We start from the raw sequence: 14,596 nt of genomic DNA, 5'->3' as shown, positions 1-14,596 counted from the left end.
TACATTACTTAGAGGAAATATCCTTACTACTGGTTTAAAAAAATCAAGTAAAGGGAAAGTAGTATAAAGTCTATTCTATGTTGACAGTGGGTCAGGAACATTGTATTTATCATGAAGGATAGCTTATGCTTTCATGCACCCTCTTTTCATTCTGTGATTTTTTTTTTTAGTGAATATCTTCATTTGCCAGATATGTTTGTTAAGTTCCTCCAAGTACAATCAGGGTATTATATTTAGGTTAAGAGAAGTTTATTTGACTGAAAATAGGATTTAAGATTATGCTTTTGCTTGATTCATCATATCCCTACATTTTTACCTTTACCTGGAGGTAACTCGTCCTGACCTTCTATTATGTCTTCTGGTGCTTGGAAGACAACATGTATTCAAGTCAGGAAGCTAATGAGGTATTCAAAGTCAGGCTGGGATTCAGAGTTTTAAACAGCTCTTCAATCAGTGTATCATCCTTTCTTTCTTCCCTTAAAGAAATAAAATCGGAGGTATTTGAACAAACCTTGAGTAGACTAGCAAAAGGAACCATCAATTTGTGTTTCCTTCTAGCAACAAAATGAATGGGACATACACAATTATTATCTTCCACTAAAATACTCACTTCAAGACCATTGGTAATATTGACACTTGTCCTGTGTAAATAGAGGAACATTTGGGGAGCACTTGGAGGTTATTTCCTGCAATAAATATCACAAGGACATCTTATAAAAGGACACCAGAATAATTTTATGTCAAAGGTCACATCTTTAACAACTTTGCTTATAGATATCCCCAGCTGACTTTTTTGGGTTGGAGTGATTTTGTTCTAATTTCAATTTATAAATGTGTTTCCTTCTTTTGACTTAATTTTCCTCTTTGATGATAAACTTGGCTTTTAATGAAAAGTCCAGCAGCTATGAAACCATCTAGAAGCTCCTTATCCTCTCTTTTTGGAGGAGCAATTTTTTAAATCATTTAACTAAAGCCATAAGGCATGTAAGTTATTATGAGAAAATGCCCTACATGTCATTTACTAGCAGAGATAGAAGAGTTGTCCCAGCTCCTAGTCTGTTTTTTTCAACTTCATATTTAAGTTATCAATTATAGTCAACTCTCAATTACTCACAATAATGAGAAACAGAACTAATTTGGATTATATAAATCCATGGATAATCTAAATATGTTTTATTAATTAAAAGAAAAATTTAAATGGTGGCATTAGTAGCAAAACGCGAGATAGTCTCACTATACTTGTTCCATCTAATAATCTCCTGACTGAGGTGTTTATATCTCTCACTGCAAATTGCAGCATTTTTTCACTTTGTTTTTCTTGCTCATCATGGTCATATAGAAATAATAGGTTTTGTGTAACTTCATTTGCATGATGGGTATCATATTACTTGCCTTCTAATTGGGTGGGAAAGAATAGAGTGAGGGAGAGAATTTAGGGATCAAAATTTTTAAAATGAATATTTTAAAAATAAACAAATTTTAAAAGAATGAGGATCTCCAACCATTCTGGAGAGCAATTTGGAACTATACTCAAAAAGTTATCAAACTGTGAATACCCTTTGATCTAGCAGTGTTACTACAGGGCTTATATCCCAAAGAGATCTTAAAGGAGGAAAAGGGACCCACATGTGCAAAAATGTTTGTGGCAGCCCTCTTTGTAGTGACTCAAAACTGGAAATTGAATTGATGCCCATCAAGTGGAGAATGGCTAAATAAATTGTGGTATATGAATGTTATGGAACATTATTGTTCTATAAGAAATGACCAGCAGGATGAATAAAAAGAGGCTTGGAGAGACTTACTTGAATTGATGCTAAGTGAAATGAGCAGAACCAGGAGATGATTACACACTTCAACAACAATATCATATGATGATCAATTCTGATGGATATAACTATCTTCAGCAATGAGAGGATCCAAGTCAGTTCCAATTGATGTGTAATGAACAGAACCAGCTACACCCAGAGAAAGAATATTAGGAAAGGAATATGAACCCCAACATAGCATTTATACTCTGTTATTGTTTGCTTGCATTTTTGTTTTTTCTTCTCAGGTTATTTTTACCTTCTTTTGAAATCTGATCTTCCTTGTGCAGCAAGATAACTGTATAACTATGTATACATATATTGTATTTAATATATACTTTGACATATTTAACATGTATGGGACTGCCTGCTATCTAGGGGAAAAGTTGGAAAAGAAGTTTTTGCAAGGGTCAATGTTGAAAAATTACCCATGCATATATTTATATATAAAAATCTATAATAAAAATGTAAAAAAATGAGGATCTCTTCAATAAAAGATAATATTACATATACAAACATACTCCATATAATAGCAGTTGTATTGTTAGTAAATGGTTAATGGAAAAAATGAGTGATAGGCATTAAGAGGGTGAATAGGGATCTGCATGAATAGCATATAAGCTATTCCTTTTTTTAGTTTTCAAAGGCTCCCTTATCCCACCAGTCTAGCATATAAAAAATTATTTTTTTAGCTTTCAAAGTCTCCCTCATCCCACCAGTCTACCTCCAGCCAATCTCAATCTCTCTCTCTCTCTCTCTCTCTCTCTCTCTCTCTCTCTCTCTCTCTCTCTCTCTCTCTCTCTCTCTCTCTCTCTTTCCTCTCTCTCTCTCTCTCTCATTCTCCTCTCTCTCCTCACTCTCTCTCTTTTCTCTCTCTCTCTCTCTCTCTCTCTCTCTCTCTCTCTCTCTCTCTCTCTCTCTCTCTCTCTCTCTCTCTCTCTTTTAATCTCCAATATTATTCCTCCAGTCAGATGTCTCTACATTTTCTCCTAAACATGCTATATCCATCCCAAGTCTGCTCATACTATTATCCTATTTATACTCTCCTTCTCAAACTTCATTCCCTTCCACTGCCATCCAAATTCCATGAATGCTTCAAAATTTAGTTCCTAGAACTTCTAAGAAGGCCTTTCCTTACTATATTAGCCCATAATGGCCTTTACTTTCTCTGAACTCCACAATCTGTGAACTCTTCAAGAGCAGATTCTGTCTTTTGCCTTTCTTGGTCTTACTTTGTCTTACTTAACACAGTAATTCACATAAAATGTTTTTGACTAATTAGCAATCTGACCAACTGTAGTATATATTAGCCAAATTAGTGGTTCCTAATTTGCCCACTCTAAGTCAATCATCCTCAGAGGACTCTAGGATTAAAACCAAGGGTCTATGAATACATATTCACAACAGATATCATGTTCAATTTTATTTAATACCACAAAATATGTGGCATGGCTCAGCAATCAATAAATAGGCATACCTTCCTCAGACTGAGCAAATGAAATGTCCTGCACATATAATTATTTCTATTTTCAAATTAATGTAGATGTCTCTGTGGTTAATTAAATACAAATCTATGTGTTACTGAATTTGTAGCTGCTTTTACATCACTCGTTTTTCCCATTAACCAATACTAACAGTACAATTGCTATTACATGGAGTATGTTTGTGTTTGTAATATTATCCTATATTAAAGAGATCCTTATTCTTTTAAAATTTGTTTTTAACATTCATTTTTAAAATTTTGAGGCCTAAATTTTTTCCCTCACTCCATTCTTTCCCATCCAATGAGAAGGCAAGCAATATGATACCCATTATGCATGTGAACTCATATAAAACCTATTATTCCATATGAGCCATGATGTAAAAAAGCAAGAAAAATTAAGTGAAAAAATGCTGTAATTTGCATTGAGAGTTCATTAGTTCTCTCTCCGGAGATGAACAGCATTTTTCATCATGGGTCCTTTGGAATTATTGTAGGTAATTGCATTGATCATAATATTGAAGTCTTTTACAGTTGATCATCCTTACAATATTGTTGTTACTATGTACGATATTCTTCTAGTTTGATCACTTCATTTTGAATCAGTTCATATAAGTCTTCTAAGTTTTCTTCTAAAAGATCTTCATTCTTGAAAAAGATTGGAAGCCACATTGGGATCTTTTATCATACACTGTGTTAAAGTGATTCTTAACAGTCATATATATGTGTGCCATGTCCTTGACTGAATTGTAAACTCTTTGAGGACAGAAATGATTTCAAATATTTTAATATCTACTAAGCACATAGTAAAGTGAATAATGAGCTAACATTTATATAGCCTTTACTTTCCATATCTCATTTGATCTTCACAATAATCCTAGACATGGTTGCTGTCATTGTCTCTATTTTACTGATATGGAAACAGGGGTCTGAGAAAAATTAAATGGTTTGTCCAAGCCTACACAGCTAATGGATAACTGAAGTAGAATTTGAATTCAGTTCTTCCTGACTCTAAGGATAGCACTATGCATTGTTTGTTCTAGCCACCTCCAATCATAAAAATATCTTTCCAGGGGCAGCTAGATGGTGCAGTGGATAGAGCACCAGCCCTGAAGTCAGGAGGACCTGAGTTCAAATCTGATCTCAGACACTTAATACTTCCTAGCTGTGTGACCCTGAGTGAGTCACTTAACTTCAATTGCCTTACCCCCCCCCCAAGGGAAAAAAATATAATTATATATGAGCATATATATGATTATATGCATATATATGTGTATATATATTTCCATTGATTCTCCACAGAGTGGCCTCTTAACATGCTGGAGATCTTTAGATCATATGACATTATATGAATTCCAATGGAGGATACAAAGATGTCCATCAAATTTCTTGTTTTTGCTAGCTCACTCCCTTTCCAATCACACATATCTCTGCACTGTTTCTCCTGCACAAGCCTTCAGATGTATTCTTGTTGCAGGCATTGATTCATATTGCTTAAATTTCATTAAGATTTGGTGATAATCTTTGTTGATATCTGTTCTATTTCTCATTTTGGGCCTTCCAAGAGCTTATTCAGGGAATAATGTCTTCAACTGTATTCATCACATTTTTTTCTTCTTTTAATTTGGTATCAATTTTTATTTGTATTCAAGTAAAATAAACTGGCTATATACTTAAAGCTGATTTGGAAATTAATCCCACAATGATAACTAGTGATTATCAATCAAGTCTATTGAAATGTAAGTAATATCATTTTTAAAATATCACATTCAATGCTTCCAAATACTCTTCTTTTAAAAAGTGTTGTTATGCTAATTAGCATGATATATTTGCATAATCTAGATGCCTTGTACTCTTTAATTTCTTACCTTTGAATTATGTTATCCAACATATTTTTGTGATCTTACTTTTGCCCATCTTTACATTGAAGTGACTGAGTTTTATAGTATATATTAATATAAGCTATGGGCTCTTATTAAGTTTTGGTCCCATTGATAAAATGTATTTACCATGCCCATTTTCCATCCTATTCAACAGATAAATCCTATTCTCTTCTAATTATTATTATTGTAATAATTAAATCCACTTCACTGTTTGACTTCAGATCCATCTCTGGTTAGTTTCAACTTCCTTACATTTTTAAATTATATTTATAAATTTCCAATATTGATATGATACTGATCATGGAACAGAGATTGTTGACCAAATATCTCACATTTTGAGTACAAACATTTAAATTAATCTTTTTGGATGGTTTAAAAACTATGTGATTCTTTTAAAATTAAATTTTAAAATTTAAAACAAAAGCTATTTGTTTGTTTTTGGCATTGTTTTCTTTTTAAATCTTGAGTTCCACATTTTTTCCCTCATTCCCATTCTCCCCTCCCCACCCACTGAGAAGACAAGCAATATGGTATCAATTATACATTTGAAATCATATAAAACATTTCCAGCCATATTTCAAAAGAAAGCAAGAAAATTTAAAAGTGAGAAAATCCTACTTCAGTCTGCACTCAGAGCTCTTCAGTTTTCCTCAGGAGATGGACAGCATTTTTTTTTTTATCATGAGTCCCCTAGAACTGTATTGGGTCATTGTATTGATGAGAGTAGTCAAGTCTTTCACAATTGATCATCATTACAACACTGCTGTTACTGTGCACAATGATCTTCTGGTTTTTCTTACTCCTCTTTGCTTTAGTCATATAGTTCTTACCATAAGACTATGTGGTTCTTAATATCATCTGTCTATGCTCCCTTTTTGCTGCTATCTCCACAGAAGCTAAAAAAGGTCAGATGGTCTCTTTGTTACTGGTTCTCCTCTTGCCTATTTGACCGCTCCACAAGCTGTCTTCATCCATGAGATCCTCACTAACTAAAAATGATGTATCCTAGGACTCTTTTCTGGGTCTATCTCTCATTATATGATCTTACATTTATATGAGTTAAGGCATCAGGGTGAGGCAATGGAAAGTGTATATGACTTAGAATCAGGAAGATACATATTAGCTATGTGACCCTTAAACTTAACCTCTGTCTGCCTCAGTTTTTCCATGTGCAAAATTGGGATAGTTTTTGAACTTACCTCCCAGTTTGTTGTGATGATCAAATGAGATAATATTTGTAAAGCACTTTGAAAAGATTAAAATGCTATATACATGCTAGCTATCAATAGTTACTGCTGTATTTATACAATTGACTATTTATCCAGCCCTAAAGACTTCCTTCTAAGTTCCATTCTTGTATCATCAACCTCCTTTTAGGCATCCCAAACCCATTATGTACAAAAGAGACCTCATAAGCTTTCCCTGCAAATCCCCCTTCCCTCTTACTGTCTTCTGCTGAAGGTACAACCATCCTTCTAGTCACCCAAATTTTCAATCTCATTATCAACCCTGATGCTTCACTCTAAATCACCCCACATAGTCAGTGAGTTTCCAGGTCCCGTCATTTCTTTTTCCATTACTTCTCTTGTATAAATTCCCCTCTCTACTCACATGGGTACCACCTTTGTTCAAGCTCTCAATGTCTCTCACCTGGACTATTATAACTGGTCTTCCTGACTCAATTTTTTTCTCACTCCAATACAATCCATTCATCACCCAGCTAGCTAAGTGATTTTTCTGTAAAGTATAAGAAAAACTCACTATAACATCTTTCATTTCTGAGTCAAAGGTAAATCTCTAAGACTAAAAGTTAAACACTATATCTGACCTCTAGAATATAATATAAATTCCTCTAACTGGCATTTAAGATACTTTATAACACTGACTGTTCCTTTCTGTTTTCTTTGCATATTACTTCTCTCTACACATTCTTAAGATCTGTCGACAGTGGCTTATTTATTATTCCTCATACATAATGCCCCATCTTCCAATTTTTGGACCTTTGCATTAGCTACTTTGATCAATGCCTCGGATCTTCTCTGTCTCTGTTTGTCTCTCTGCTTTGTCTCTGTCTCTCTGAACCTCTTTCCCTTTCTCTCTCTCCTTCCTCCTCCTTTTCTGTTAGAACCTCAATTTCCTTTAATATTCAGCTTAAGCACGCACCTTCTACAAAGGCCTTACCCAGTCCCCCAAGTTATTAGCAACCCCCTACCTCAAATTAACCTTCCATCTAATCTGCACATATATAATATTTACTTATTTGTATGTTATCTTCTCCATTAGAATGTAAGCTCCTTATGGCTAGAGGTTGCTTCTGCTTTTTCTTTGTATCCTCAACTTTTAGCATATTAAGTAAAAATTCAATGCTTATTGATTGATTGAGGGACTTTTTTTAGTTTTCTTTGTGTCAAGATTTGCCATGACCGAGGAATTCATCACTACTTGGCAAGTTTACTAGTGATAAATCCCTCTGAACTGAGTATCTGTCATCCTGATCAAATAGGATTGCTGTATGGTTCAAAGAGAAATAATATATTGTGTCTTGCAAATCTTATAAGTTTTCTGTAAATTAAAATAATAATTGTAGTAGCAATATTTGTGATGGTATTTAGTGATGTTCATTTGATCCTTGGGAAAACAGCCTTTCCAAAATGGTAACCTCAAGAATAGCTTTTGAGAATGAATGAAATCCTACCTCAGATCCTCACTAGCTGTGTGACTTTCTGTAAATTAATCTCTATGGGCCTCATTCCCTCATTTTCAAAAGGAAGGAGGAGAGAAGGGTTGAATAATGGCCTCTAAATCTATGATCCTGTGATTTTCATTCTGGAGAACATGTTTAAGCCCAGCACAATTCTAGGCATGCAATAGTGGTGAGAAGGGGGAATATTGTTAAATACTTGTCAGATGAATAGGGACTAGATGGTTTCATGAGAAGGGGGAAGATTATTAAGTACTTGCTAAATGAATAGAGACTAGGTGGTTTCATGCTAACACAAGATTGTCAGGAGCCCTGGATTCAAATCCCAATTCTGACACCAACTAGCAGTGTGATGTTGGATAATCTACTTTCATGACATATTTCTTTACATATAAAAGGTCAAAGATGAGCTCTGATGACCTTTGCAGAACTCAAATTCTGTGTCTATGAATAAATAAGAATCAAAGGGCCTAAATAATCCCCAGATGCCATCCTTATGCCAAAAACAATTGTCACATGACTGTGTGATGTTTGTAGGGGCCCTAATTCTCTCCTGCCCAGCTCTCTTTGTGCAGAAGATCCATTCAAAGATTGACTTGAAAGTTCTGTGCCTGAAGGAAGACAGGTGCCCTGGGATAATTTTTACCTTTCTATATAGAGTGGATTGCTTGAAATGTGAAAATTTAGTGCCCTATCAGACCTCTGGTTATTAAATCTCCTTTCACATTTCAGGTACAAGTAAAGACTTGCCAAAAACAGAAAGAATCTGTAGGGTTTCCTCATAGGGATTAGTGCAATTAGCCACCCTATAAAACCTTTATTTGTTTTATGAACTGCAAGTTGGGAATAGATTGCATCTCTGTTTCCCTGACCTCCAAGAAAGGGATGGGGTTGCTGAGTGGATGCTTATTTATGAAACATCTGGACAGAAGAGTCCTTGAATGATTATCAGGACTGCTATTATCTTTCAGTCATATTCTAAGTGGAAGAGGGGAAGGAGCTAGAAGACAACCTTTAAATTGACTTTAAGGCTGATCCTACAAATTATCCAGTATGTTTTATTGTGAGAATCCACAAATACACAGCCTCTGATTTATAATATAGGTCACTTTTTAGATAGGAAACCGTTATTCATTTTTATGAGTATTGCTTCCAGAGCTCAAATATTGTTGGTTTTTACAGTTTTCCTTTTTCTGGTATTTCTGAAGTATTCCTTCCTCCTCCTCTTTTCTCTCTCTCTCTCTCTTTTAATGATAAAGGCCAGATTTCGACAACAGTTGGACTCTAATCAAAGAACAGATCCAGATGGATTCCATGGTTCTTAAGGGACTCATTGCAGATACCCAATACCAGTTTGCTGTGAAGGCTGTGAATGCTTTTGGTGCCAGCTCCCGCAGCCAGCCTAGTGACACCATACGAACCTTCAGTGAGTAGAACAGATTTTCTTTTTTTTTTTTTAGTGTTTATTAATATATTTTTTCTTGACATCACCTTCTCCTTTCAATGTCTCCCCTCCACCACCTAGAGAGTCATTTGTATTGATAAAGAATAAAAAAGTAAGAGGGGGATGAAGGTATCAACCAAGCCTGATAGTATATTCTGTGTTCTATATCCATAGTCCCCCACTTTTGCAAAGAACTGAAGGAAGAATTTTTAATCTCTTTTTTTGATTGTCTCTCTGATTAAAACAGTATAGAACTACTTTTCTTATCTGAGTAATAGTAAATGTGTTGCAGAGCTGCCTTGAAGTCTTGAAATGAGTTTTCTTAGGACCCTACCGAATGCACATGTCTAGAATCTGACATTCCCACAAGGACTTTTCTCCCTAGAGTTTTTTTCAGTTCTGTAGAAGATGAGCATCTGGTGAGAGAGGCCTGGAACAAAGGTCTTCCCTTTCTGTTCCTGCACTGGAGGTCACTGACAAATTTATTTTTGGATTGTCCTTATGGGACTTGGGGTCAGTTTTCTTTCATGAATGCAATGCAGGCTTAAGTACACACAGCAAGATGGAACTCAGCCACATTCCTTCTTCATCCTTGGAGGAATTAAGTTAATCTTAGATCCATTATGGAATAGAAGAGTGGTGGGGGTAAAGGTGGGAAGAGACATGGGGTTCTAAAGAAAGTAGGCTCTTTTAGGATGAGTTCTCAGCTCTAAGCCATTGATATTCAAATACAAATCAATCCCCTAGATGATTACCCTGCAGTATCAATGAAACCTTTATTCAAGCCTATAGCTACCCAAACAACATATCCTATCCTGTATGGCATTAATGGTCCAAACAAAGACAGTCACCCAAGTCTTATCCTAACACCTTGTCCATAGTAGTTGCTTAATACATGTTTGCTCAATTATAATATTATTAAATTGGATTGGATTGAATAATATCCCATCATTTGTATAGGAATTCTTTTCTAGGAAAGGAGAGGAGAGAAAGACTACATCTTCTTGATCATCACAAGTTTACATACCTTAAATATTTTGAGGAAAAATATCCACTTGTCCAGTCTTCTGTTTGTGAGATTTTGCACCCTTTCTTCAGGATGCCCTTGTACTTCTCAGCTTTCCCAAGAAAGTCCTTGTGATACAGCAGAAAAAAAAAAGCATTGAATGGGGAGGGAGATGGGAAGAAGGAATGACTTTGAATCCTGCCTCTTCACTTACTATCTGTATAATTGTGGACAAATCACTTAATCTCCCTGAGTCTTAGATTCAATATTTGTAAAAATGAAAAATAGCATAGGGTTAGAAAGAGCAACAAACTGCAAGTCAGAAATTATTCAGTTTACTGTTCTGTCTGGTGCTTTGTGACCCTATTTGGGATTTTCTTGGCAAAAATACCAAAATAGCCTGCCCTTTCTTTCTCTGACTCGTTTTACAGATGAGGAAACTAAAGCAAACAGGATTAAGTTACAGGGTCACCCAGCTAAGTGTCTGAGGCCAGATTTGAACTCATGTCTTCTTTATTAGTGTTTGTGCCACTTAGCTTCCCAAAATGCTACTTCCTGCATGATTACAAGCAGGAAGTCAGAAATAGCAGCATTCAAATCCTACCTTAAACACTTCCTAACAAATCAATTAATACATGTTAATACAAATAATTACATAAAATCAATTAATACATAATGTGCCAGTACTGTACTAAGTGCTGGGGATCCAAACAAAGGCAGTCTCTGCTCTCAAGGAGCTCAGAGTCTACTGGAAGAGTCAACATCAAATAACTATGTACAAGTAAGCTATATGAAGGATGCATAGGCAATACTTATCAGAGAGAAGACTCTAGGGGACCAAGAAGGACTTCTTGTAGAAGATGAGATTTTATCAGGATTTTGAAGGAAGCTAGGGACCTACACACACACACACACACACACACACACGAGATGATAGTTGTAGGGAGACACATAATTTGGGTAAGATTGGACTCCAAATCTAGTATTCTAAGATCTTGTAAAGATTGGCTTTTAAGTGAATGAATGAATGAGCATTTGTTAAGCATCTTACTAACTGACAAACACTATACTAAGTACTGGGAATGAAAATGCAAGCACAAACAAGACAACCCTTGAATTCAAGAAGGTTATATCCTAGAAAGGGAAAAAACATTATATAGGAGAATAGTTACAAGGGAATAGTGTTTTGGATGGGGAAGGTTCATTTTCAGGAGTGATAACGTTGGTTTAATGACAACTCTCAGAACAAGAGTTGGAAAGGGGAGAGAGGAATAATGCTTATCATGACATGCCATGGCAAAAAGATAGGGGCTAAGGGAGAGGAAGTAGCATGGAAATTGAAATTAAAAGTCCTCAGACATTTGTAAACTAAAACAAAATTAGAAAAAAAAAACTCACTGTTTTTTCCAAAAGTGGAAGAAGGTTTATAGCTTTAGAGAAATCTTAAAAGTATTCTTTGTTCTTGTTAGAAGAATAAGCAAATTCATACTACTACATTTGCCCAGAGTTTCAAAATTTAAGGACTGGGGTAGGGGAAAACTGAGAAATGAAAACTTGACAGTGTTTATTTGTTCTTTTTAATTTTCAGTTGAGCAAAATAACAGCAAAACAGTATTTTACCCCAGTCTTTGTCTTTTCCCCAATCCATGAACCCTTATATCCTTTCACTAAGTAATATTCCCATATTCACTTTCCTTTAGTCTAAGGGTTCTTAATATCTAGGGGAAGGGGGCAGTGTCCTGCATCTTTTGTCAGTCTGGTGAAGCCTTCTCAGAGTAATATGTTTAAATACATAAAATAAAATACATTGGATTTCAAAGGAAACCAAATGTGCACATTGTTATTACATTTAATTAATTATAATTTATGTTCTATATATTTACATTTAAATATAATATGTAATATTATTGTTGTTGTTGTTGTTTTTGCTTTTTCTCTAAAAGGATAATAATATCAGAGAGATAGTGCCATGACATGCAAGTGAAGTGGATTTAAACGAAGGTGGACTGTGCAAGGTCACCTGCCTCACTTTCCCCTATGTGGACAGAGGGAGGGAAGAAGAAAAGGAAGGAAGAAGGAGGAAGAAAGTGAAGAAGGGAGGGAGGAAGGAAGGAAAGAAGGAAGAAAGGAAGGAAGGAAGAAGGGAGAGAGGGAGAAAAGAGGGAAGGATAGAAAGAAGGAAAGGAGGGAGGGAGGCAAGAGGGAGAAAAAGAGAGAAGGTGGAAAGAAGGAAGGAATAAAGGAAGGAAGGAAGGCGGAGGAAGGATACAAATATAAATATGTATGTTTGTAAGTGTGTGTATATATATATATATAGATAGATAGATAGATAGATATAAATATATATACATATATGTATATATTTATATCTCCAAGTTTATCCACATAATCCTTCGGGGTTAATGTATCCTAAGTAAAGAATCCATGACTTAATCCAATGGGTCATAGAACAATAGAATTAGAAAAAACTTAAAAGAGCACCTAATTTAGGTCCCTCATTTAGTAGAGCTGAGGCCTGGCTATTATTCTTTGTATGAATTTCTCATTTCCAACAAAGTAGATTTGAACATCTGGGACAGCTTAAAACTTCCCACTTACCTATGAATAGTCATACATCATAGATTTAGAGCTAGAAGGGATCTTATGTGCCCCCAAGTCCATAAAGACCTAGAAGAATAAACTTATCTTAGATAGGGTAGGTTTTACTCATGGGAGACATCATACAAAGCCAGACCTTCATGACTCTTAAGGATGGCTCTACTAGATCATTTCATCTTTTTTGGTCTCAGGACCCCTTTACACTATAAAAATAAATAGGAATCCCAAAGAGCTTTTGTTTATTTAGCAGTTAGCTACCAATATTTACTGTATTAAAAATTAAAACTGATAAATTTTAAAATACATGCTTATTTGTTTTAAAATAATGACAAACCCACTACATGTTAACACAATCTAATATTTATGAAAATTATTTTCCAAAAGAAAAATTAGGGGAATTAGCATCATTTAAAATATTTTCATCAATCTCTTTATTGTCTGACTTAATAGAATACAGCTACATATCTATTTCTGCATTCAATCTATTGTGATCAGTTGTTTCAGTTAAGGAGAATATGTATAAAAGAAGAATATGAAATACAATATGTATATATAGTCAATATATGAAATAAAATAATGATATGGTTAGTGTATTGCTATGTTGTAATAAGAGGAAAAAATATTTCAATAGGCAAATAACACCTTGATATTATTATGAATAAAGTTTTAGTTTCGAGAGCCCCTTTCAAGAGTTTTAGGGACCTCATGAAAAAGGCTCAAGAGCTCCTAGATGTCTGCAGACCATACTTTGAAAACTGCTGCACCATAACATTCTTATAATCCTGTTCAGAGAGAACTTTCTTTTTAAAAAGTAGTGGGGAGGGGCAGCTAAGTGGCACAGGGGATAGAGCACCAGTCCTGAAGTTAGGAGGACCTTAGTTCAAATCTGGTCTCAGACACAACACTCTCTAGCTATGTGACCCTGGGCAAGTCACTTACCCGACTGTCTCAGCAAAAAGAAAAAGTAGTGGGAATTATATTTTCTTTTCATACACCCTTGTAGAATTCTGCAGAAGAAGACATTTAACTTCTGACCTAAGTAGGAGGCAAAATAGCATAATAAAAGGCCTGGAATTTGATCTATTCTTAAAACAAATCTATGTTCAGTGTTCTCAGTGTTTCTAATTTCTTGATCTTGCAAGTAAAATAATGCCTAAATGGTATTGTAAAAGTGGAGATCCCTAGAGAGGACACTTTCATAATAACTGGCTACGAAAATTGTTCTTATCATTCCAGTTGTTTGCAAATGACTGGGTCCTCCCAAGTAGTTGAAAACATTTGATTCTGAGAGATTTAACTTTTCTGCTCAGCAGCCTTATTTCCATAGTTCATTTGTTTCAAAACCAGGGACTTTTTACAGCAGTTACCAAAGTTCCAAGCTTCCTGAAATAGCCCCTGGACCATAATCCAAGAGCTCTTGAGTCTTGGAAGATGTACTGGCTCTTTCCTCTAACTACCTTTCCTGGCCTACAGGCTAGTTCTTCTCTTACTCCTCATCAGAGTTATTTCACTCTCTTAGGCTTTTTTGTTTTCCTAGGTGTGCATTTATCCAGTTGGATATCTGACCACGGGATAGTTTCTATGCCATGTACTTGCACACTACTCTAGCTGAGCCCCAGAACAGAATGTTCAAGGAGACCTCTAAGGTACAGAGAACTCAGCAGGAATTTGATATTGGC

The 14,596-nt window shown here is 35.2% G+C and overlaps 1 protein-coding gene across 2 annotated transcripts in view; it reads left to right on the top strand.

The window, feature by feature from the left end:
* Positions 1-14,596, top strand: part of EGFLAM (EGF like, fibronectin type III and laminin G domains) — a 244,052-nt gene that overhangs the window by 136,545 nt on the left and 92,911 nt on the right. For both annotated transcript variants that reach the window (XM_074282625.1, XM_074282626.1), the window contains exon 7: positions 9,129-9,295. In XM_074282625.1, coding sequence (XP_074138726.1) covers positions 9,129-9,295 — 167 coding nt within the window. The remainder of the gene's footprint in view (positions 1-9,128; positions 9,296-14,596) is intronic.

The sequence above is a fragment of the Sminthopsis crassicaudata genome, chromosome 1 (assembly GCF_048593235.1).
Source record: "Sminthopsis crassicaudata isolate SCR6 chromosome 1, ASM4859323v1, whole genome shotgun sequence".
Taxonomy (NCBI): domain Eukaryota; kingdom Metazoa; phylum Chordata; class Mammalia; order Dasyuromorphia; family Dasyuridae; genus Sminthopsis; species Sminthopsis crassicaudata.
This window is presented reverse-complemented; position numbering and strand designations above follow the sequence as displayed.